We start from the raw sequence: 23,193 nt of genomic DNA, 5'->3' as shown, positions 1-23,193 counted from the left end.
TATTTACAGGACAGAAAACAGAACATCCTCAACTTACCACATACATTCTTTTCCACAGCTCCAGTAACCCCTGATTAATGACCTCCACTTGCAAAGGAGGCTACTTACCTTAACCATGAAATAATGAATGCTATTGATCCAACAAGCTACTGCTATGGAGTATTATTGATCACCCAATCTTTGGTTAAAATGGTCCTCATTTAGCAATTTCACTGTCACAAATACCTGGAGCAAAGCAGGCTCATAATTAAAGAGTTTGGGGGAGTTAAAGTGAGAGGTGATGGACAGAGATCTCAGCTTTCTCCCATTTATTCTTGCTTCTGAGCTATTGTTTGTGTCAGAAGGGATATTGATTTTCTATAAAAATAAGAAAACAAGAGGCACCAAGGGGCTGCAGAAGGTCAGCTTGGGCTGCAGAAAGAGGGGGGAGGTTTAGCACTCTATCTCTGTCACTTGCCTTCCAAGAGAAGGGAACATTTTCTTTCCTATGAGATCAGCCTCTAATACATCACGTAAGGAAGGCCCCTCAATGTGACTTCAGGCCATCACCCAACTAATTCGTTTATAAAAGAAAAATAGTTTGATCTCACATACCCATATTGGTTGAACTTTAAGTACTCAATATTTAGTTAACAAAAAGACAATTTAAGAAAATTAGAAATAAAGCTGATTGTGACACACATTTTCAAATCTAATATACCTAATGCATACTTTAAAAAAAAAACTATCCACTGACCAGGCTAACCTAACCCCCCCCAACACACACACACACACACACACACACTTTGGTACTGGAAGTTGAATCAAGAGTCATTCTACCTCCATGCTATATTCCCAGGCCTACTTTTTTTTTAATTTCAATACAAGGTTTCACTAGCTGAAGATGGTCTTGAAACTGTGATCTTTCTGTCTCAGGCTCTCAGGTACTAAAATTGCAGCACAGGCCATCCAGCTTTAACTTTTTTTCTTTTCTCTTTCCTTCTTTCCTTCTTTGTTTTTTTTTTTTGTTTGTTTGTTTTTTGTTTTTTGTTTTTTTTTTTGCAGTACTAAGGATTGAACCCAGGGGCATTTTACTTCCAAGCAACGCCCCCCCTCGTCCTATTTTTTGGTGGTACTGGGTTTCCTGGAAGCCCTTCTACCTCTGGGATACACTCCCAGACCTATTTTTACATTTTTATTTGGAAAGAGGGTCTCCTAAGCCAGCGTGCCTGGCTGGCTTTGAACCTGCGCAATCCTCCTGTCTCTGCCTCCCAAGCATGGGGATTACAAGCGTGCGCCACCATGCCTGGCCTTTATTTTTTTATTTTGAAACAGGGTCTCATTAAGTTGCAGAAGGCCTCATAAGTTGCAGAGGCTGGCTGCGAACTGGTGATCCTCCTGTCTCAGCCTCGCAAGTATTGGGGTTACAAGCGTGCACTATTTATTTTGAAACTGGGTCTCACTAAGTTGGAGGGCCTAAGTAGCTAAGGCTGGCCTCGAACCTGTAATCCTCTGATTTCAGCCTCTCAAGTACTGGGATTAAAAGTGTGTGCCACCATATATAGTTTTAACCTAATTTTAATGATCAATTTCATCTTAACAATTTTACAAGGTGGAGAGTGACTTGGACAGCTCTCGATCACTGATTAAAAAGTAAAGTTCTAAGCCGGGCGTGGTGGCACACGCTTGTAATCACCATGCTTGGGAGGCGGAGACAGGATGATCGAGCAGGTTCGAAGCCAGCCTTGCTAGCTTAAGAGACCCTGTTTCCAAATAAAAATATAAAATAGGTCTGAGAGTATAGCCTGCAGGTAGAAGGGTTTCCAGGAACCCCAGTACCACCACCACCAAAAAAAAAAAAAAAAGTAAAGTTCTAGGCCAGGCGCGGTGGCACACCCTTGTAATCCCAGTGCTTGGGAGGCTGAGACAGGAGGATCGCACAGATTCGAAGCCAGCCTCATATACTTAGTGGGGCTCTCAGCAACTTAGTGAGACCCTGTTTCCAAATAAAGTATAAAATAGGTCTGGGAGTATACCCTGGAGGTAGAAAAGCCCTTGGGTTCCACCCTCAGCACCACAAAAATAATTAATGAATAAATTAATTAATTAAATAAAAAGTAAAGTTCTAAGCCAGGTGTGGTGGTGCATGCTTGTAATCCCAGCATTTGGAAGGCTGAGACAGGAGAATCGCGGGTTCATGGCCAGCCTCAGCTACTTAGTGAGGCTCTATGCAATTCAGCGAGACCCCATTTCAAGATAAAGAATAAAAAATAGGGCTGGGGGTGTAGCTCGGAGGTAGAATGCACTGGGTTCCATCCCCAGTACTGCAAAGAAAAAAAAAATGTCTACACTTTAATCTGTATGTAAATAAACTGTGACACATCCCAGCAGACGTATTAAAGAATAAGCAAGATGATTCTTGACAGTATTTCTTTTAATACAAGGGAGGAAATAGGAAGATTTAAAAAAAACTTTTTTTCATTCCATGTCTGCTACTACTCCACTCATTATTCCTTCATAGCTACCAAGACTTTGACATCCACATTACCAAAAGAATTCTGAAGTCACAGACTAGGGAGACAGCCCATGGGAGAATGAGTTCTTCTCACTTTGAAACGAGTAAAACTTTCATAAGAGCTGTTATCTATTTCAGTTTCTCCAGCTCTCAGATAACTAGAATTTATATTATCAAAACCTGACCACAGTAGATGGTCTGGCATTGAAAACAGAAAACTGAAGTAGCTCACTTCTAGACCACAGGCTCTGCATTTGGAGCTGTATCTTAGAACAGGCAGAGTGAACAGTCTCTAACACAGAGACAGTTTTTTCATAGTTTAACAAGATATCCTGGGGAAGAAACATACACAAGCTATCGTTTCCAAAAGGATATTTTTCAAAGCATCTTTTTCTTTTCTTTTTTAGCCACACTGAGGCAAAATCTCCATTTTCAACAGTGAGAAGATTATAAGATATATGTGTGTGTGTGTGTGTGTACATACATATATATTTTTTCTCCATATTAAAAAAAATTAATGAGTCAGGCATGGTGGCACACGCCTGTAATCCCAGTGCTTAAGAGGCTGCGCCAGAGGATCCCATGTTCACAACCAGCCTTAGCAATTTTTTTTTTTTTTTTTTTTTTTTTTGCGGGTCTGGGGATGGAACCCAGGGGCATTTGACCTCCAATCTACACCCCTGCCCTATTTTTTATTCTTTATTTTGGACCAGGTCTCACTGAGTTGCAAAGGGCCTAAGTAGCTGAGGCTGTCCGCAAACCACGATCCTCTGATCTCAGCCTCCCGAATGCTGGGATTATAAGCGTGCACCACCACGCCCGGCCAGCCTTAGCAATTTAGTGAAACCCTCCACAACCTTCTGAGATTGTTTCAAAATAAAAATTAAAATATGGTCAAGGGTGTAACTCAGAGGTAGAATGCTCCTGGGTTCAATTCTCAGTACCATGAAAATAAATAAATAAAAATTTTAAAATGTCTCAACAGTGGGTTTCAATATCATGAAAGGCTACAATCTGCCTAAAGCAACCCATGTTTGATTAAAAATAGCAGCTGGGCGTGGTGGCACATTCTTGTAATCTTGTATTTGGGAGGCTGAGATAGGAAGATCGCAGGTTCATAGTAAGCTTTAGCAACTGTGAGGCTCTCTGCAGTTTAGTGATACCCTGTTTCAAAATAAAGAATAAAAACTAGGCTGGAGTGGAGCTCAGCTATACAATGCCCCTGGGTTTAATCCCCAGCCCCCTCCCCAACCCTCACCCCTGCCAAAATAGCAGCCAGGCATAGTGTAGTAGCACATGCTGCAATCCCAGCACATGAGAGGCTGAGACTAGAGGATCACAGGTTTGCTGCCAGCCTCACCTACTTAGTGAGGCCCTCCACAATTAGTGAAACTGTTTCAAAATACAAAATAAAAAGATAGGGCCAGGGCGGTGGCTCAGAAATAGAACAATCCTCCCCTGGGTTCTATCCCCATTCTGAAAAAAAAAAAAAAAAATTAGCATGATGGGCCAGGTATGGTAGTACATACTCGTAATCTCAGTTTCTCAGAAAGTTGAGGCAGGAATATATCAAGTTCAAGGCCAGCCTGGGCATTTTAGTGAGACTATCTCAAAACAAAAAATAAAATAAATAAAAAGGGATAGAAATATAGTTCAGTGGTGGTAGAATGTTTGCTTAACTTGCATGAGGCTCTTGGGTTCAATCCTAGTATCACAAGGAAATGTGTGTGTGTGTGTGTGTGTGTGTGTGTGTGTGTATGTGTGTGTGTATACACACACACACACACACACACACACACACACACACACATATATAGCTTGATAGGGAAAAATACCTTCATAGCCCATAAATATGGATTAAAGTTTATAAATATTTAATAGGTTAAAGGAAAAAGACTTAGAGAAAAACCAGGAAAGTCAAATTTTGAGCCTACCTCAAAATAGATGAACAGACTAGTAAATATAAAGTTGATAAAAAAGTTTGAAAGTTGGCCAGGCATGGTGGCGCACGCTTGTAATCCCTGCACTTGGGAGGCGGAGACAGGAGGATCGTACAGGTTCGAAGCCAGCCGCGCTGGCTTAGGAGACTATTTCCCAATAAAAAAAAATATGAACTAGGTCTGGGAGTGTAGCCCAAAGATAGAAGGGTTTCCAGGAACCCCAGTACCACCAAAAAAAAAAGTTTGAAAGTTGAATTAAAAACCCTTTATAAAAGGAAAGAGACCTACATAGTTTGTCCTGTAACCAGCATAACTCACCTCAAAGTAACAAAGATTTAAGTCTTTGTTTTTAAGACAAACTTCAGAAGAAGCAAAGTTCTAAGAAAGGTCATGTGCTCTACAGTCTTAAAAGTTAAGGTGAGACAGAAAAAGGTCATGGAAAAGGCTAACTCAGAGGACCACACAACATAGTGAAATATAAGCTCTGAAATCAAGTTTGATTCTATGTGGGCACCGGGTGACCTTGGACAAATTGCCTAAACTTTTAACCTCAACTTCCTCTTCTATAAAATACAAATAATAGAATTCTATCACACTGTAGAACTGTGAACATTAAGAATATCCACTAGGCATGTAGAATGGTGTCTGCCACAGTTACTGCTTAATAAACATGAACCAGTATTAACAATGATAGAACACAATGCTCTCAACCAGGAGTACTCAACTCAGAGGGCTCTTGCCCCTGGAAGCATCTGGGTTGATACACTAAAGAGCAAGAGGAACAATGCAGACATACTAAGCATTCTGCAGTGAGCCACAAAGAACTGTCTCATCCAAAATACTAATAGTATTCTCACTGAGAAAAAGATATCACCAATTAATATTATAGTATTACATTACCAAGCTGGAGAGTACCAATATTGTTAGGACTATCTGATAAAAAAAACTAAGTTACCAAAAAACAACACTGACATTTTAAACATGCATCCATTTGAGACAAATTTCTCTGGCTTGATCATTCTTGGTATAAGATTAATGGGATTCAGCACTGTTACTTTCAAAGCCCACCCGTGTTCAGACAACTTGAATGTCTGCTATAAAAAAAATGTACTTAAGAGTCAATTTTTAAGTAGCACATAATAGAATTATACCTCCAAAGTATCTAAAGCCATGATTTTTAAAAGGAAAAGGCAGTTTACCAGAAACCTTTTACAAATTGCATATGCCTGGCAACTGCACATTTTCCTCACACAAATAAACACCAGCCTCTGCTGAGACTCTGGTTTTAAGAAACAGTATGTACATATGAACTACATGGCATAAACAGCAGCAAATTGTTTTTTGTGGTTACACATTTGAAAACATTTTTAAGTTATTTTTAGAATCAAACTATTTCTATCACACATAGCCTTCTGGATATATGAAAACTAGAGATCAACTACTGATTAACTGAGAAGACGCCAAATGCAATATAACAGTGGCTAGTTTGGAAGAAAATGAAATCCATCGAGAGACTGCGGATGTGAGCCGGGCGTGGTGGTGCACGCTTGTAATCCCAGCATTTGGGAGACTGAGACAGGAAAATCGCAGTTCATGGACAGCCTCAGCTACTTAGTGAGGCCCTTTGCAACTCAGTGAGACCCTGTTTCAATATAAAGAATAAAAAATAGGGAGTGGGGTAATAGCTCAGAGGTCGAATGCCCCTGGGTTCCATCTTCAGACCCGCATAAAAAGACTGTGGATGTGCACTGTGGTCAACATTAAGGAAGAAAACCTTGGACTTAGTAAAGATCTCACCATTCTGACATGTTCTCATCGGAGCCCTGTTTTTGTTCATCTGCTTCACACTCCATCCTTTCTTTCCTTCCCGATTTGCTTAAGAAAGTCCTATTTTCTGCTGATTCACACAACCCATGGCTTGATGAGGTCCAGGGAGTATTCTCCTTCCAGCGGGACAGACGCTGCTTCTTAGCAGACTTGAACCTGCAACCTCTCTCATAGCTCCAATCTGACACCTTCAGCTTCTGCTGAAGACTGGCAGCCACCTCTGATGTCACTCGCTTCACTTTCCTCCGGCGCCTGAGTGGTCGGCAAGGTGCATTTTCAGTAAAGGAGTCAGATTCATGCCAAGAATGCTGCTTACTCTTCACAAGGGCATTGAGAGCTGGGTGCCGTTTGGCTACCATTGTGTCATCAGAGTCACTGCAGTTGGTGACTGGGGCCACTTCCCGACAGTCCTTAATGGCCTCATCCAGACTTGACTCAGAGGCCTCGCTGTAGCAGCAGGTATACTCGGCCAGATGAGTAAAGTCTGACCGGCGCTTCCGGCCTCGGCGTTTCCGAAGCTGCCGCCTCTGCTGCCGAGGGCTTAGGGCCATCTCCTCCCACAGCTCACCAAGCTTATTCTGCTCAGATGTCTGCTCCAAGGCTGAGGCTAAGTCATGTACCAGCTCATCCATGAGGCCACATCTGTCAAAATAAAGTTCAAAATTGAAAAAAAAATAGAAAAGAAAAAGAAAGCCTTTCATCTGGTTACACGTAAGACTGTTCCCTTGGGCCACTAAAAATAGGTAGTTTCTGCTTTTAAATGGCATGTTCTTAAGTACAAAAACTGAATCGTTCAAGAGATAGCAACTGTGATAGCAAAAATAAACAAACATAAGGAAATAGATCCTTTCTCCCCAGTTAAATTTGTCACCGAGTTAACTGATGATGAGATATAAAAAGAAAAAAAATGTTGCATCAGATAGGAATAGAAAAACACACAACTTCAAAACCAGAGAAAGTTGGGAGAATAGAGGGCAGGGCCCAGTCCCACTGTGGCACTGAGAATGGACAAAAGACTGCTCTATGGTCTGGGAACAGTGCTCAGAAGGCACGAGGAAGAGAACTTAGTGACACCCATTAAAGAAAACTGCATGCAGTTTAGTGACCCAAGAATTTGTAGTGACCCAGGTGTGTACTAAGAACAGAAAAAGCCCAAGTTTGGTACCATTCCGGTATCACTGCTGCCTAGAAGCTACTAGGTATAGAATCTCATAACGAATGTCATTAATTTTTTAATAACTAGCAACTTTTAGACTCCTTTCCCCATCCTGACCATCCTAATTACATGCTTCAGTGCTACACAATCACATGAAAATAAGAAATAATTAAAGCTAAAATGACAGGGATGTGATGGAGTCTCTAAAATTTCTGGCTAATTGCTTTCCAGATCTTCCTATTTTCCTACTCATTCATGTTAAATCATCACACTTCAGAGGCAACTTTTTCAAGGGACGAGCGATAATCTGTACAACACCGAATAAAATACACATTAAATTAGCATTTTCTCCCTAGTCCTTGTTAAGCTCAAAGTATTTCAAAACCACAACTAGAGCTTAATATACTGTGTGGAACCACTCTCAGATCATATTTCCATTCACACAATTTATATTTTTCCAAAGAGCTTTCTAAAGCCTTTTCTCATGTTGGGTTTATGCCAAGGAAAGACCAAAGAGTTCAAAGGCAGGAAAAGTCTGGGTTTTGCGACACACCTGTGACAGCAACGCAGTCACCTAGTTCCAAAACTACTACCCAAACAAAAGTTCTCAGAGTGCTAAAAGCCACACATAAAAAGACCACATCCCTTTAAGCAACAGGTAGTCTTAAACACCAGGACTGGGGTTTAGAAGACCACTATCCATATATATATATATATATATATATATATATATATATATATATATATATACACACACACACACACACACATACACACACACACATACAGGTAGGAAGAGCACGTCTGAATCTCAAGGATTCAACAAGGAGGCGCAACTGCTTTAAAACTGGTAAAACTGCACAAGCTTTAACATGGAGGGCAGTTACCAAATGAGTCCAAAGCTTGTACAGAATCCTTCCCTTCCACAAAGACTGCGATTTGAACGTAGGCGTCAGAACAACACTGGGCCCCCCACGCCTCCAGTCTCGCCGGGGTGCTATATACCTAGGACCCCGGGTGCAGGCACGCCCCCGGGGAAAGGTAATGACCCCCTACCACGCGCAGGAAGCTAATGGACAGCAAGTTAGCAGAGGGCCAGGCGCTGGGCCTGAGTGGTGGGAGGTAGGAGGCAAATTCTCATTTGGACCCGGAACAGAGAAGTCGACAGAAGCTGCCAAAAAAAAAACAAGTCCTGGAGACTGGGTTCCCTTTGCGATCGAGGGTCGCAACATGACCACCTTTTTTTATGAGAAAAATCGTGTATCGAAGGACCGTCCAGCAGGCCCCGGCCCCGAGGGCTGGGGCAACCCCGGCTCGGGACGTCCATTCCACGCCGCCGCCGGCCGAGGGAAGCAGGAGCAGGGGAGCAGGAGACTGGACTGCCGCCCCGGGTCCACGGCCCTAACACGCCAGGCCCGCACCCTCGGCCCTCCCGCCGGCCGCCGCGGCCCCCGGGCGCCCTCGGCCGCCCAGCCTCAGCCCAGAGCCCCGACCCCCTCGGGCGCGGGCCCTGGACCCCGACCCTCTCAGCCCACTCCTCCCCCTCACCGGCTGCCACAGCCACCTCCAACCAGCGCCGCTTTGGGGGCCGAGTCTCCCCGCCCGGGTTTCCCTCGCTGACCTCATTTCCGGTCTGAGCCGGAGGGGTGGGGCGGCGGCGGGGTGGGCGGGGCTGGCTTGCCAGAGGACCCGCCCCGGCCCCGAGCTTCCGCCCCGTGGCCGCGCCCACTTCCGCCCCGCGATGGGCGGGGCGTGTCCTGGGGATGCTGGGAGATGGAGTCGGAAGCCAAGGGTGGTGAATTGAGCTTTTTGGGGAATGGGAGATCCGGCAGGGGTGCCTCCCGGGAAGGCCCTGATGAGGCGTCAGAAACTTGGGCGATAAGGACTTGAGATACTGACGAGAAATGGAACTTCACTGTTAACCATAGAGTTTGTACGACCTTTCGGAGGGGGTAATTTTGCCTAAGTTACTCGGAGCATTAAAAATAGACATACCTTCCTTGAGCAATAAAATAATCTTGGATTGTAACTCAGTATTAAAAAGTTCATGATTCTCTATTGATTTAAGTGAATGAAAAAGTTAATAAATTGGGAAGAAACGATGAATTTCCCACAGAAGAATCCTAAGTAATTTATGTAGATATTCCACACTGAAGTTTAACTCCCAACTCCTCAAAGGTGAGCTGTGCTTAGTACCTTCCTTCCCAAGAGTACAGTATGGAAAAGCCGCAGAGTGAGTAACTTTACCGTGGAGAAAACTTTAAAACACTATAGGTTTTCATACAAGGTTAACAACTGATAATTCGTGCTGATATAAGTCAACTTGATATAATGATGGAAATGGCACTCCATGGTACTTTTTCTCCCCAAACTCAAAAGTCCAGTCTAATCACAAGGGGGGAAACATCAGACAAACCTCCATTGAGGAACAGCCTACAGAATGCCTGACCAGTATCCCTCAAAATCGTTAAGGTCATCAAAGACAAGGAAAGGCTCAGAAACTGTCACTGCCAAGAAAGCCTAAGAAGACGTGCCAACTAATTAATCAATTTTATTTTAGACATGCTGAATTTGTGACTCCCATAGAACAGAAATATGGAAATATTTAACAGGTGTCCACCACGATCAAACCCTTTTAGGCTTAAATGAAAATTCTCTCCCATAAATCACATCAATTCCTGTAGCGTCAATTGCCTCAGCACTGAAAGCACCCAAATGTCTTAAAGTCTGGCTTTTATCTTCTACTTTCTGCTAAATGTCTCCACTTACATACTTCACCAGCATCTCCAATTTAGGATAGCAAAATAAAAGCTTAGTTTTTTTCCTAGTTCCTATTAAAGCTGCCCCTCCCTGTTTGGGAAATGTCACTACTATTAGCCAGTCTCACCAATAGCCCAGGTGAGAAACTTCAAAATAATGTGTGTGTGTGTGTGTGTGTGTGTGTGTGTGTGTGTGTGGTACTGGGGTGGAAGCCAGGATCTTTTCTACCTCCGGATTATACTCCCACACCTATTTTATACTTTATTTGGAAACAGGGTCTCACTAAGTTGCTGAGAGCCTCGCTAAGTAGCTGAGGCTGGCTTCGAACCTGCGTGATCCTCCTGTCTCAGCCTCCCAAGCCCTGGGATTTACAAGTGTGCTTCACCACTATTTTTAGTTCCTGCTTCTTCCTCACCCCTTTTATTTAGTTTGATGCTAAGCCTCATGGATCAACTTCTACACTATTCTCAAATCTCCCTCTTTTTTACTCTGCCATTGGCCTTCCCACTTAAGTTGCTCTCCAGAAAAGCCACTGTCTACACTGGCACCCCGGGGGGTTCCTAAAACACAATTGTATCATGTCACTTTGTCCGTGTCTTACTACTCCTGCATCATGCTTCAGCTCACCATAACCACTTGCTGGTTTTTTAACATCCTGAGGATACTTTCCTTGCTTGCCCACACTGTTGGTGCTAACACTTGTGTGCACTTCTCTCTAGTGTGCGCCTCTCTCTCTCTCTCTCTCTCTCTCTCTCTCTCTCTCTCTCTCTCTCTCTCTCTCTCTCTCTCCCTTTGCATTTGGCAGCATATTTATTATAGCACTTTCTTCATTCATTCATTTTTGAAATTAGAGGTGATTACATACAAATTTACCTCCCCAACTCGATCATTAGATCATTAATTCAACAAATGCTTGCTGGGCACCTACAACGTACCTAAGCACTAAAAAAAAAAAAATAAAAGCTTCCTCCATTGCCCCAGAGGTCCTGTCCTATTCGTTATCTTCTCACCAGTGCCTGGCATGGTGGTTTGCACACGACAGGTGTTCAAAATTGTTTGATAAATGCCGGATTAGGAAATTAGAAATACTTGTCTCAATCCTAAAATGAAATGTTAATAAAAGGTCCACCTTCATGGAATGGTGGGGGTCATGGGTAGAGCTACTTGATGTAAGAGGGTGACCGGAGAAGTGTGTTGAGGACGAAGGGTGTGGCTCAAAAGGAACAGGGGACATTTGAAGAGAACTAGTGTATGAAATCCAGACTAGGGTGAGTTTTTAAGAAAAAGAGACTAAAACAATAACGGAGGCTAATGCATAGGAACTCAGCAAGACCCTGTTTCAAAAGGAATAAAAGAGCCAGGCGTGGTGGCGCACGCTTGTAATCCCCACACTTGGGAGCTTGAGACAGGAGGATCGCACGGGTTCGAAGCCAGCCTCAGCTACTTAGTGAGGCTTTCAGCAACTTAGTGAGACCCTGTTTCTAAATAAAATATATAAAAAAGGGAGTATAGCCCGGAGGTAGAAAGCTTCTGGGTTCCACCCCCAGTACCACCCAAAAAAAAAAAAAAAAAAAAAAAGGTATAAGGGTATAACTCTGGTAGAATTCCTCTAAGTCAATTCCTGGTCTCCTCTCTTCTCTCTTTTCTTCTCTTCTCTTCTCTTCTCTTCTCTTCTCTTCTCTTCTCTTCTCCTCTCCTTTCCTTTCCTCTCCTCTCCTCTCTTCTTCCTTTTCCAGCTCCTCCTTCTCTCTCTCTCTCTCTCTCTCTCTCTCTCTCTCTCTCACACACACACACACACACACACACACACACACACACACACACACGGAAAGAATCCTGACTCTAGCCTTGTCTCTTGGCTTGGCTGCTAACAGGCTATGTGATCCTAACCACATGACTTTGCCTCTCTGGACTTTACTTTCCTTGATCTTTCATGTAAAGTCATATCTTCAATTGCACCCTTTTAACTGTAATACTTTGCAATTGCTAGTTATTTCTAAATCCAATGGCCTTTCTTTGGAAAGAGCATAAATCCAGGTTCTCATCTTAGCCTTGCCTCTCATAAGCTGGTGTGACTGCAGAAATCACCTAACACTTCTGATTTTCAGTTTCCTCCCCTGCAAAATAGAAATAATAAAACCTGCCCCATAGAGTTATTGTGAAAATTAAAATAGATAATATATCTAAGAGCACTTTGCACAATAATAAATGATCAATAAGTGTGATCAATAAATATGACATTTACCCACCCTAGAGAGAAAAAAGAGTAACAGTAAACAAGTCATTCTAAGGAAAGGCCACCGTGGTTGGCCGCTGAGGAAGTCAAGATGGCAAGTTAAAGAGATTGCGAGCAGGCAGCAGTGGAGGAGGGAGGGAAGGGAGCGAGCACTGACTCCATAACCAACCAGCTGCATCTAAAGCCAGCTGCAAAGCTTCCTTGAGCCTTTGCTTCTCGTCTGTAATATGGACACCATTCTGGTACATACCTATCTCTTGAATGGAGATAAAATAGTGAGTGTAAATAACTTGTCAGAACGCCCTACACAAATGAACTGCCTAAAAATTATGAACAGTTACTGAAAAGAGGAGAGTCTGCTCAAAGCAGCGTCCCTCTGTTCACCATTGGAATGAATGAGGAAATCAGTCCAATGAGGAAATTCTCAGCTGAGAAGGCTCTGCACGGGGAAGGAAGTAAAAGCTTTCTATTTCTCTTTCCTTCATATAAATATTTTTAAATTAAATAATTAATACAAATCTTCTGTTGATTCATTATGTTCTCTGAGCTTTTTAATTTAATCTTACTTTGTTTCTATTTATTTCTCTGTGTGGTACTGGGGATTGAACCTAAATGTATTCTACTTCTGAGCCACATTCGCACACCTTTTTCTTTTTTTATTTTGAAACAGGGTCTTGCTGGGTTACTAAGAGTCTTGCTAAGTTGCTGAGGGTATTCTCGAACCTAGGATCCTTCTGTCCCAGCCTCCCAAGTCCTAGGATTACAGACATGCACCACCATACCTGGCTGATTCCCTGTACTTGTATCAACCTAAAGTCCTCACCATGGCTTAAATATCTAGATGTCTGGCCCCTGTCTACCTCTCACCTTGACCCTTTTCCCTATGTTCATGATACCAGCCCACCAAGCTCTCTTTCCAACCTCCTCAGATCTTACTGTATGCTGCCCTGCACCTGAGAGCATCCTTGAGGTCTTAGCTAAAATGTCACTCACACAGAGGCCTTTTCTAACATGATCTAAAGTACTTTCTATCAGCCGGGCGTGGTGGCACACACTTGTAATCCCCACGCTTGGGAGGCAGAGACAGGAGGATCGCACAGGTTCAAAGCCAGCTAAGAGACCCTGTTTCCAAATAAAAATATAAAATAGGTCTGGGAGTGTAGCCTGGAGGTAGAAGGCCCCTTGGTTCCAACCCCAGTACCACGAAAAAAAAAAAAAGAAAAAGTACTTTCTATCTTATCACTTTGTGTCTGAACCCGTTTTGTGTTGCTATAATAAAATACCACAGACTGGGTAATTTATAAAGAACAAAAATGTATTTTCTCACAGTTCTGAAGGCTGGGAAGTCCAAGATCAAGGCCCTTGACAGATTGGGTTGTCTGATGAGGTCTGCTGCCTGTGTTTAAGATAGTACCATGTTGCTTCATCCTCTGGAAAGGAGGAAAGAATCGTATTTTTTCACATGTCAGAGGTGGAAGGATGAGCAAGCCAAATGCTATGAACATCATAAAGCACTCTTAGCTGGGTGTGGTGGCACACACCTGTAATTCCAGTACCTAAGAGACTGAAACCAGAGGATCACAGGTTTGAAGCCAGCCTCAGCAACTTGGTGAAACCCTATCATCTCCAAATAAAGAATAAAATTGGTCTGGGGTTGTAGCTTGAAGGCAGAATGCCCCTGAGTTCAGTCCCCAGTACCAGAAAACAAATAAACAAACAAAAATCACTATTATATGGGTCTCCCATTCATAAAAGAAGAAGCTCTCATGGTCTCCACCTCTTACACTATCACATTGGTGACTGAGTTTTGACACCTGGCTCTTGGAGAAGACACATTCAAATCATGGCATCCTGTTTATTCCCCTTACGGCTCTTCCCATAACCCAACGTTATCTCATCTATCTGGTCTTTACTTATTTACATTCTGCTGCCCTTCCACTAGAATAAAGTTCCTTAATGATAGGGATATACATTTTCTGTCCCTACAAAGGGCAAATACCTCTGGCACCCAGAAAAGGGCCTGTCACACTGTAGGTGCTCAGTAAACATTTGATGTGTGAATGAATTCCTCAGCCTCTCATCTCCACAATTCGTTTTACACCCCCCTTTCCAGGCTCAGTTCTTTTCCAGATAGACCCAAGTCATCCTGAAATATTTTCAGAAATTCTTTGCAACATCCACTGGGGAGATGTTACTTATGAAATGGAGGCAGGCAGGAACATCAGCATTTACTTGGAAAATATGCCCACCCCTCTTGCCCCTGGCATTCCTGGTACCTTCTCTTTGGCTTTCTAGGAAAATTCCCCTGAGTCAGGGGTTTAGGGATGAGGGAACTAAGCACTCATGGGCAGCAGTGGGAACAGAATCAACTCCTATAAAGCACCCCAAGAACGGGCTGTGCTGGGGTGCAGAGCACACCAAGGGGCAGGTAGGTGGCAGCTGGCAGAGGCTCGCCAACCCCTCCTGCGCCACGCTTCTCGTCCTCTCTCATGCTCCTCTGTTGAATTGGGTGAGTTTCCTGTGAGGCCTTTCTCCTTGGTTTGTGCGTGGCTACCATCTTACTGCCTCTTCAGATGGCCGTTTTTGTGCAAGTGCACCCATGATGTCTGTGTGTCCAAAAGCGTTCCTCTTTTAAAGACTCCAGTCAAGTCAGGCAGGGTGGTGTACACGTGTAATCCTTGGGCTTGGGAGGCTGAGACAGCAGGATAGCAGGTTCAAGGCCAGCCGTGGCAACTTAGCAGAAACATATTTTCAAAACAAAAATTAAAAATGGACTGGGGACATAGTTTAGAGGTAGAATACACCTGGGCTTGATTCCCAGTACCACAAAAATAAATAAAGATACCAAGCAAATAGGATTAGGGTCCATCTAACAGTTGATTTTGAAATTAGTCACCTCTTTAAAGGCTTTGTCTCCAAATACAGTCACATTCTGAGACACTGAGGTTAGAACATAGAGTCTTAAAATTAGGGATACCACCCTCACTGCAAATGCTAGAATGATGGGGGGTAGTGATCTCAGGTGCAGTTGGGAGCCCCCTGTCTTGGCCTCCCAAGTACTACTGGGATGACAGGTGTGCACCACCATGTCCAGATGTGCCTCCGTCTTTGTGTGTGTTTGTATGTGAGTGTGAGTGTGTGTGTGTGTGTGTGTGTGTGTGTGTGTGTTATTGCTGCTGCTGCTGCTGCTGCTGCTGCTGCTGCTGCTGCTGCTGCTAGGGGTTAAACCCAGGGTATTCAGCTTTGGAGCTATACCCCTAGTCCCCAGACCTATTTTACTTTTTGTTTTGAAACAGGGTCTAAGTTGCTGAAGCTGGCTTTGAACTTGTGATCCTCCTGTCTCAGCCTCCCACATACTGGGATTATAGATGTGTGTTACCTTGCCCAGTCTGCCTCCATCTTTACATGGCAGTCTTTCTTCTCAGTGTGACAGTCTCCATCTCTTCTTGTAAGGACCCTAGACCTTGGATTAGGACTCACCCTAATCTGGTATGACTTCACCCAAGACCAAGGTGTCAGCAAGCGTGTCTTCTTTCGAGCCTTCTCCTTGGCCCATAGATGGCCGTCTTCCTCCTGCGTCTTCACATGGTTTTCCCTCCATGTGTGTCTACATTACTTGATTGTATCTGCAAAGGCTATTTCCAAATAATGTCACCTTTGCAGGTACCAGAGGTTAGGACATGAACCTATCTTTTGGGGGAACATATGAAAAACTGGGGTTATGAATGTCATCATCTTGCCACAGGCCTCCCTCTGGCCACAATTATTCATGTCCCTCCACATGCAAAATATGTACACCTCGTCCCAAAACACCCAGAAGCCTCATCAACTACTGCATCAGGCTGTGAGTCTATGATGTTGGGATTTACATCAGGACCAAATGCAGTTTCTTGCATGTGGCTCCTTTGATCCAGAAGTCTATGAATCAAAAGGGCAATTTATCTCTGGTCTGGCTGGCCTGGTGGCAGGGATGAGGTTGTTTAGAATATTGATACTTATATAAATGTTGATATGATTAGTGTATTAGTTAGCTCAGCCTACCATAACCAAGTCCCACAAACTGGGTGACTTAAACAACAGAAACTTCCTCACAGTTCTGGAGGCTGGAAGCCCAAGACCAAGGTGTCAGCAAGCGTGGCTTCTTTCGAGCCTTCTCCTTGGCCCATAGATGGCCCTCTTCCTCCTGCGTCTTCACATGGTTTTCTCTCCATGTGTGTCTGCATCCACATTTCCTAGGATGAGTCACATTGGATTAGGGCCCATCCCAACGACCACATCTTAACCTAATGACTACTTCAAAGACCCTACCTCCAAACACACTCACATTCGGAGGTACTGGAATTGGAATTTCAACATATTAATTTTGGGAGTTCTACACCTCAGCCCGTAACAGTCGAGTTTAAAGACACGACCACACTATTTCTTTGCCCCATCTGTTCTTTGTTCCTTTTTTCTTCTTCTAGATTGCTCTTTATGGTTTCCTTTTTCTCCTTTGTTGGCTTACTAAGTATGGCTCTGATATTTTTAGTGGTTGCTGTAAGGTTTGTAGTGTCACAGGAGAAGGGCTGATTCCTTAACTCAGGATTGGCAGGGTCCTTGGCTTACATAACAACAAAGAATGTCAGCCCATGCCAGAGACATAGAGAGAGATTTATTTAGGAAAGTAGGAGGTACACATTCAGACTGCGGGCCACCCCAGAAGTGAGAGAGTATTTGGGGAGTGCAGAAGTTTCCTTTTATAGGGGGCTTGTCTGAAGGGTGGGCAGGGGGAGGTATGTGAGGATGAGCTCATTCCAGCAGTCACAGGGTGATTTAGGGTGTTGAGATCATCTTCCAGGTCCTGACCTTCATTGTCTTATCAGTAGGTATCCATTTCCTTTAAACTGGTCAAAATGCCCAAGAAGATTGATCTCTTGTGTGACCTTTGTTCTCTGATCAACAGATACTTCCCTGAGGATGGTCAATAGAAACTTTGGGGTGTAACAGGCTTTGTCCCGAGCTTTCATAGTAAAGTTACTTTTCCTTTTTCTCCTTATATCTCCTTTCTACCTATATTTTATTTCTTCTATCCTACCTCAAGCGTGTGTGTGTGTGTGTGTGTGTGTGTGTGTGTGTGTGTGTGTGTGGTGGTACTGAGGATGATTGAATCCAGGGTACTATCCCACTGAGATATATCCCCAGAGCTTTTAATTTTTTTTATTTTCCCACAATACATTGGGTTTTTTTGTTTGCTTTTTTGCCTCAGTTATTGCTTAAAGAGATTTTAAATTAAAAATTTTTATAGTTTTAAAATACCATTTTTGGTGCCTTTGATTCTTCTGTGCAGATTTAGATCTCCGTGTATGATAATACTTCTGTCTGAAATATTTCAACATTTCTTTTCCCTCTGGTATGTTTGTGATGCTGTTCCCACCTTTGGCTTCTCTGAAAAGGTCTTTACATTGTCGTCGTCATCGGCTTCTTCTTCTTGTTCTTGAACACCTTCTTCTTCTTCTTCTTCTTCTTCTTCTTCTTCTTCTTCTTCTTCTTCTTCTTCTTCTTCTTGTAGTACTGGGGATGGAACCCAGGGGTCTTCTATCTCCAGGATATAGCCCTAACCCATTTTATATTTTATTTGGAAACAGGGTCTCACTAAGTTGCTGAGAGCCTCACTAAGTAGCCGAGGCTGGCTTTGAACCTGCGCGATCCTCCTGTCTCAGCCTCCCAAGTACTGGGATTACAAGCGTGTGCCACCATGCCCGGCTGTCTTCATTTTTTTTAATAATTTTTTTTTTGCAGTACTGGATATTGAACCCAGGAGCATTCTACCTTTGAGCTACAACCCAACCCCTTTTTATTTATTTATAAAACAGAGTCTACCTAAGCTGCTGAGCATCTAAGTTGCTGAGGTCAGCCTTGAACTTGCCATCCTCCTGCCTCAACCTCCCAAGTACTGGGATTACAGCTGTGCACCACCGGGCACAGCATCTTTCAGTACTTTAAAGATGTTGCTCCACTGTCTTTTGGCTCACATTATTCAAAGACTACGTCTGCTATCCTTATCTTTCTTCTTCTAGTCATATGACTTCATACTCTTACCACTGTTAATATTTCCTCCTTATTACTATCTTTAAGAGATCTGATTATAAACCAGGTGTACACCTGGTGCTGCATGCCTGTAATCCCAGTACTTGGGAGGCATAGACAGGAGGGTCGCAGTTTTGAGGCCACCCTCAGCAACTTAGGGAGGCCCTCTGCAACTCAGGGTGATTCTGTTTCAAATTTTTAAAATAATTAAAATAGGTTCGGCGGTGTAGCTCAGAGGTAGAATGCTTTGAGGTTCAATTCCCTGGATCACACACATACAATAATTTTTCTTCTCCTACTTCCCGTCTACTTCCAGAACTCTACAGATAGTACCTAACTTACAATGGTTCTGTTTATAATTTCTTGACTACAATGGTGTGAAATAGGGCCCATATAACCATCATGGTTTTCACTCCCAGTACAGTACTCAATAAATCACATGAGATATTCAACACTTTGTTAGGTGCTGTGTAAAAACACGAGAGGAGTCCAGTATGCATAGTATCAGCTTTTAATGGTGGGTGGTGGGGTCCTCTCGGGGACGGAGGCTGGCCCCGGTCATGCCCAGCAGGTCCATCCGAGGCTAGAGTGCAAAAGCTGCTTCTTAAAACAGGGTGTCTTGGAGGTGGGACTAAGCTGAGAACGCCGCTTCTCTCGCGATGTCTGTTGTCTACTGAGTGGACTCTCCCCCTCCAGGGTTCCGCCTCCTGCCTTCGCTGTGAGATCACGTGGGGAGGGGGGAGGGACCTGACTCATCCCACTTTATTATAAAGTAGCTATTTATAAAATAGACTTTGTGTCAGATGATTTTGCCCAACTGTAGGATAATATAAGTGTTCTGAACAGGTTTAAGGTAAAATAGCCATGATGTTTGACAGGTTAGGTTAGGTTCAGTATTCAACTTATGACTGGTTTATTGGGATGTGTATTAGGGTCCTCTAGAGTAACAGAATTCAGAGGGTATGTATATGGTGAAAGGGGATTTGTCAGATCAGCTTAAAGTCCAAAGCAGTGTAGTCCCAAGTGGCCACCAGCACACAGAGAGCTGTAGGAACCAGCAGCTGGTTGAGTGGTCCAAGAGCTATATTCTCAGAATAGGAGCAACCAATCATGCAGTCTCGGTCCCAGATAGAAGGGCCAGAAAACTCCAGTAAAACACTGATGAAGTGCAGTTCAAAGGGCAAAAGGGCTGAAGGTTATTCCAAGCAAAGGTAGACACACTGTTTCTCAGGAAGACCCATGCTTTTGCCTTCACATGGCTTCCTCCTTCCTTTCATCCAGGTCCCCAGTCTATCAGGACACTGTTGCCCACCTTGAGGGCGGGACTTCCTCTTCAATCTGCTCTTCTACATGCCAATCATCTCATCAACAGACCCAAAGTCATATCTTAGGTGTTTACATAATCCAGTCAAGTTGACAATCCAGGTTGACCATCACAAGCTGGGCGTGGTGGCGCACGCTTGTAATCTCAGCGCTGGGGGGCTGAGACAGGAGGATCGCACAGGTTCGAAGCCAGCCTCAGCTACTTAGTGAGGCTCTCAGCAACTTAGTGAGACCCTGTTTCCAAATAAAATATGAAATAGGTCTGGGAGTGTAGCCCGGAAGTAGAAAACTCCTGGGTTCCATCCCAGTACCACAAAAACAAGCAAACAAACAAATTAACTATCACAGAATGTAACTCCATTGTAAATCAAGACATATATATATTTTATTTTTTTTTTTTTTACTCTAAGTTCTTCTTTTGTTTTTAATCTCTTTATTCCTTCTTGTGATCTTCGGCTGTTTCATGGAGAGGGACAGGGATGTTTACTGATGTTTATTGTTGTGTTTTATTTGAGATAGTTTATATTGCTAAGTCTTCATAATCACTAATCTTCTACAGCATCTAATATGCTGTTTATTTAATCTAATATATATTTTTAAATCTCAGACATATATCTACAAAAGTTAGATTTGAGGCTTTTTGTCTCTTCTTTAGTTCTTTATAAACTGTTTTCTTCTACTTTGTTTAACATATGGGACAAAGTTATAACAGCTGTAATTTTCTACAAGTCAATTTTCTATTTGTTTACTAGTAGACACTATTCTTGTCCATTCCTGTCATCTGTGCAATTACAGGCTCTATTTTTATTGATAGATTTTTCTTTACATTATAATTGCACTTTCCTATTTCTCTATGTCTCATAATTTTCTTTTGTTTTCCAGGCACTATTCATCTTACCTTGTTACTTGTTAAATTTTTTTATATTCCCCTAATTGTTTAAGATGAGAGGGTAAATGCAGTTTCTGTTATTTCATTAATACCAAAAGTGAAAGTCTCAAGCCTCGTATTACATTGAGCATCTCCTACAGCTAAAACAGCTGGAGATGAGAAATGGTCTTCTTCTCTGATCTAGCAAGTTCTGAGCTTTTTATATTCTCTCTAAATTTTAACACCCTGACCATTTCCTTAGTTTACTGCTTTCTCACAGCCCCTTATAAAATTCCACTAGTAACAGCCATCATCTGATCCTTTCACTGTTCTACCTGGAATTTCATTTTTAAAATCCATAAGTACATCAGATACCTCTCTCTTCCAAATTACAACAGACAACAGTTTCTGCCAGTTATTTCACCAGACATAGTATGTGTCACCTTTTCCTCCAAGTTGCTATAGCAGTTTCTTTACCATCCTTTCTAGCCTGCACTTGTTTTCCAATCCCAAAGCCAATGTGAGAATAAGTTTTGGTTTTGTTTATGGCGGCATGTAATTTCTAGAGATCAACTGTGTAACAGTTATCTTTTTTATCATCATGCTGCATAACAAATCAGCCCAAATTTAGTTGGGCTTAAAACAATATTCACTTATTACTTTGTATAAGTCCATAGGTTAGCTAGAAAGTTCTGCCCACCTGGGCTAGGCTTGGCTGATCTTGGGTGGGCTTGCTTATACATGTATAGTCAACTAGATGTCCTGCAGTGTCATTGCGATAACTTGACTCCCGACCTCATATCTCCCTCCTGCCTCCAGCCAGTGGACCTAGTCATGCTCTCATGATCAGAGGCCAGTGCTTGCATGTTCTCACAACCCTAGCAGGATGTTAAGAGAAGGGGTGGAAACAGATGTCACTGACACTTTCTCAGGTCTTACTTGAGTCAAATTTGTGACTGACTTTGGCCAAAGCAGATCAAGTACCCAAGCCCACAATCAGTGGCACTAGCAAGGATGTAGATACAGGGAGGCACGAAAAACCATAGGCAAGATTGCCACCAGTTTACCCCACCTATCACGTTGGTATTCATACTGTATTACCGTCATCAGTAAACAGGAAGGAAATGGAGGCACAGGGACCAAGTACCTTGCCCAAGGGCACAGGCAACGTGGTGGGGTCTGGGCTTGAGCCCTGGATGTCTGGTTCTGGAGTCCCGTGCTTAATAAGCTCAGTGCCTTACTGCCCCCATAGCCAGCTCCCCTCCCACCCCATTCTGGAAGCCTCCAACTATCAGGATAATGGGACCCGGGCCTCCTCTTGGAGCCATCCAGGTTGGGCCCGCCCATCACCTCCCCAGCTCAGCCCCTGCCCCCAGAGGTAGAAGCCACAGGCCCAACAAGTCCAGCTCCCAGGGATCAACCCAGAACACCCTTACCTGCCCTTATTTCCGGGCCTCAGGTGCCCGTGACGGCACGGTGCAGCCTTTCAGGGGTTAAACACAGGAGGCCAGAAACAAAAGGAAGAATAAAGTCAAGAAATGCGCCAGGAAGCTTCTCGCAGCGCAAAGCAGAGAAAGTCATTTCCAACTTCTTTCATCTCGAAGATGAAGCCACTAAACGAAGGGGCAAAGCTGCGAGCACAAGGGCTTTTAATCTGTCTCATCTCCTTCATAATAACTGCAAATTTTCCCTGGGCCCCTGGGAGTGAGCCTCTTCCCTCGCTCGGCCTTATCTCCCCCTCCACATGGCGCGCGCGGCCGGGGCGTCCCGGCGAGGCCTGGGGGAGCCTGCGCCCCCCGCCTCATTGTTCGCGGCCCGGGGCTCGGGGAGGGATGAAGGCCAGTCAAAGGGAGGCGGCTCGCCGCGCCTTCATCTCCCGCCTTTCAGCGGCATATCAGAGCCCGGCCTTTTCAGAGGCGCTAATTAGCAATTTGGAGCCTTGCCCCCTCTGGAGAGGCGCCTTCAATCTAACAAGTGGGAACGGCGCTGCGCGCTCTCTCTCTTTTTTTTCCCTTGCACTTAATATTTATTGTTTTCCATTTTTTCCCCTCTCCTTCCTCCCCCCCCCCCAGCCCGCCGCATTGTCCAGCTCGGCCAGATAAGGCCTGGGGAGGGGGGGATCATTAATCACTCTTCTAATTCTCGGCTAATGATAACTTCCTCTCTCGCAGAGAAGTTAATCTTTCTTGGATATTGAGAGATGGGCGGATTGGACGCAGTGGGGGTGGGAAAGGTGGGGAAAGGGACTCCTCTAACCCTGCCTCCCCCACCCAGTTCTCCAACGTGCCAGGCTGCCAGGCTGTTTCTCTACCCGGCAGCAGCCTTTCCCAACCCACAGACCTGGAGCGTGTTCTTTAAAGTTCTGCTCAGAGCCCACCTCCTCTGGGAAGCCAGCCCTGATTGTCCTGGCAGAATTTCTCCATCTTAGAGCCCTTTCACACCCTGCTATTATTTTGAATGCTTGGGGTTGTCTGCCACTCAAAAGTATAGACACTGTCAAATCATTTTTTTCTTTCTTTTTTT

The 23,193-nt window shown here is 43.8% G+C and overlaps 1 protein-coding gene across 4 annotated transcripts in view; it reads right to left on the bottom strand.

The window, feature by feature from the left end:
* Window positions 1-6,893, bottom strand: part of GPATCH2L (G-patch domain containing 2 like) — a gene marked incomplete at both ends in the record, with an annotated part of 46,867 nt that extends 39,974 nt beyond the window's left edge. For all 4 annotated transcript variants that reach the window (XM_080707838.1, XM_080707837.1, XM_080707840.1 and 1 more), the window contains one exon: window positions 6,232-6,893. In XM_080707838.1, coding sequence (XP_080563964.1) covers window positions 6,232-6,893 — 662 coding nt within the window. The remainder of the gene's footprint in view (window positions 1-6,231) is intronic.
* Window positions 6,894-23,193: the final 16,300 nt, after the last annotated feature.

Source organism: Muscardinus avellanarius, assembly GCF_963383645.1.
Source record: "Muscardinus avellanarius genome assembly, chromosome: 12".
Classification (NCBI taxonomy): domain Eukaryota; kingdom Metazoa; phylum Chordata; class Mammalia; order Rodentia; family Gliridae; genus Muscardinus; species Muscardinus avellanarius.
This window is presented reverse-complemented; position numbering and strand designations above follow the sequence as displayed.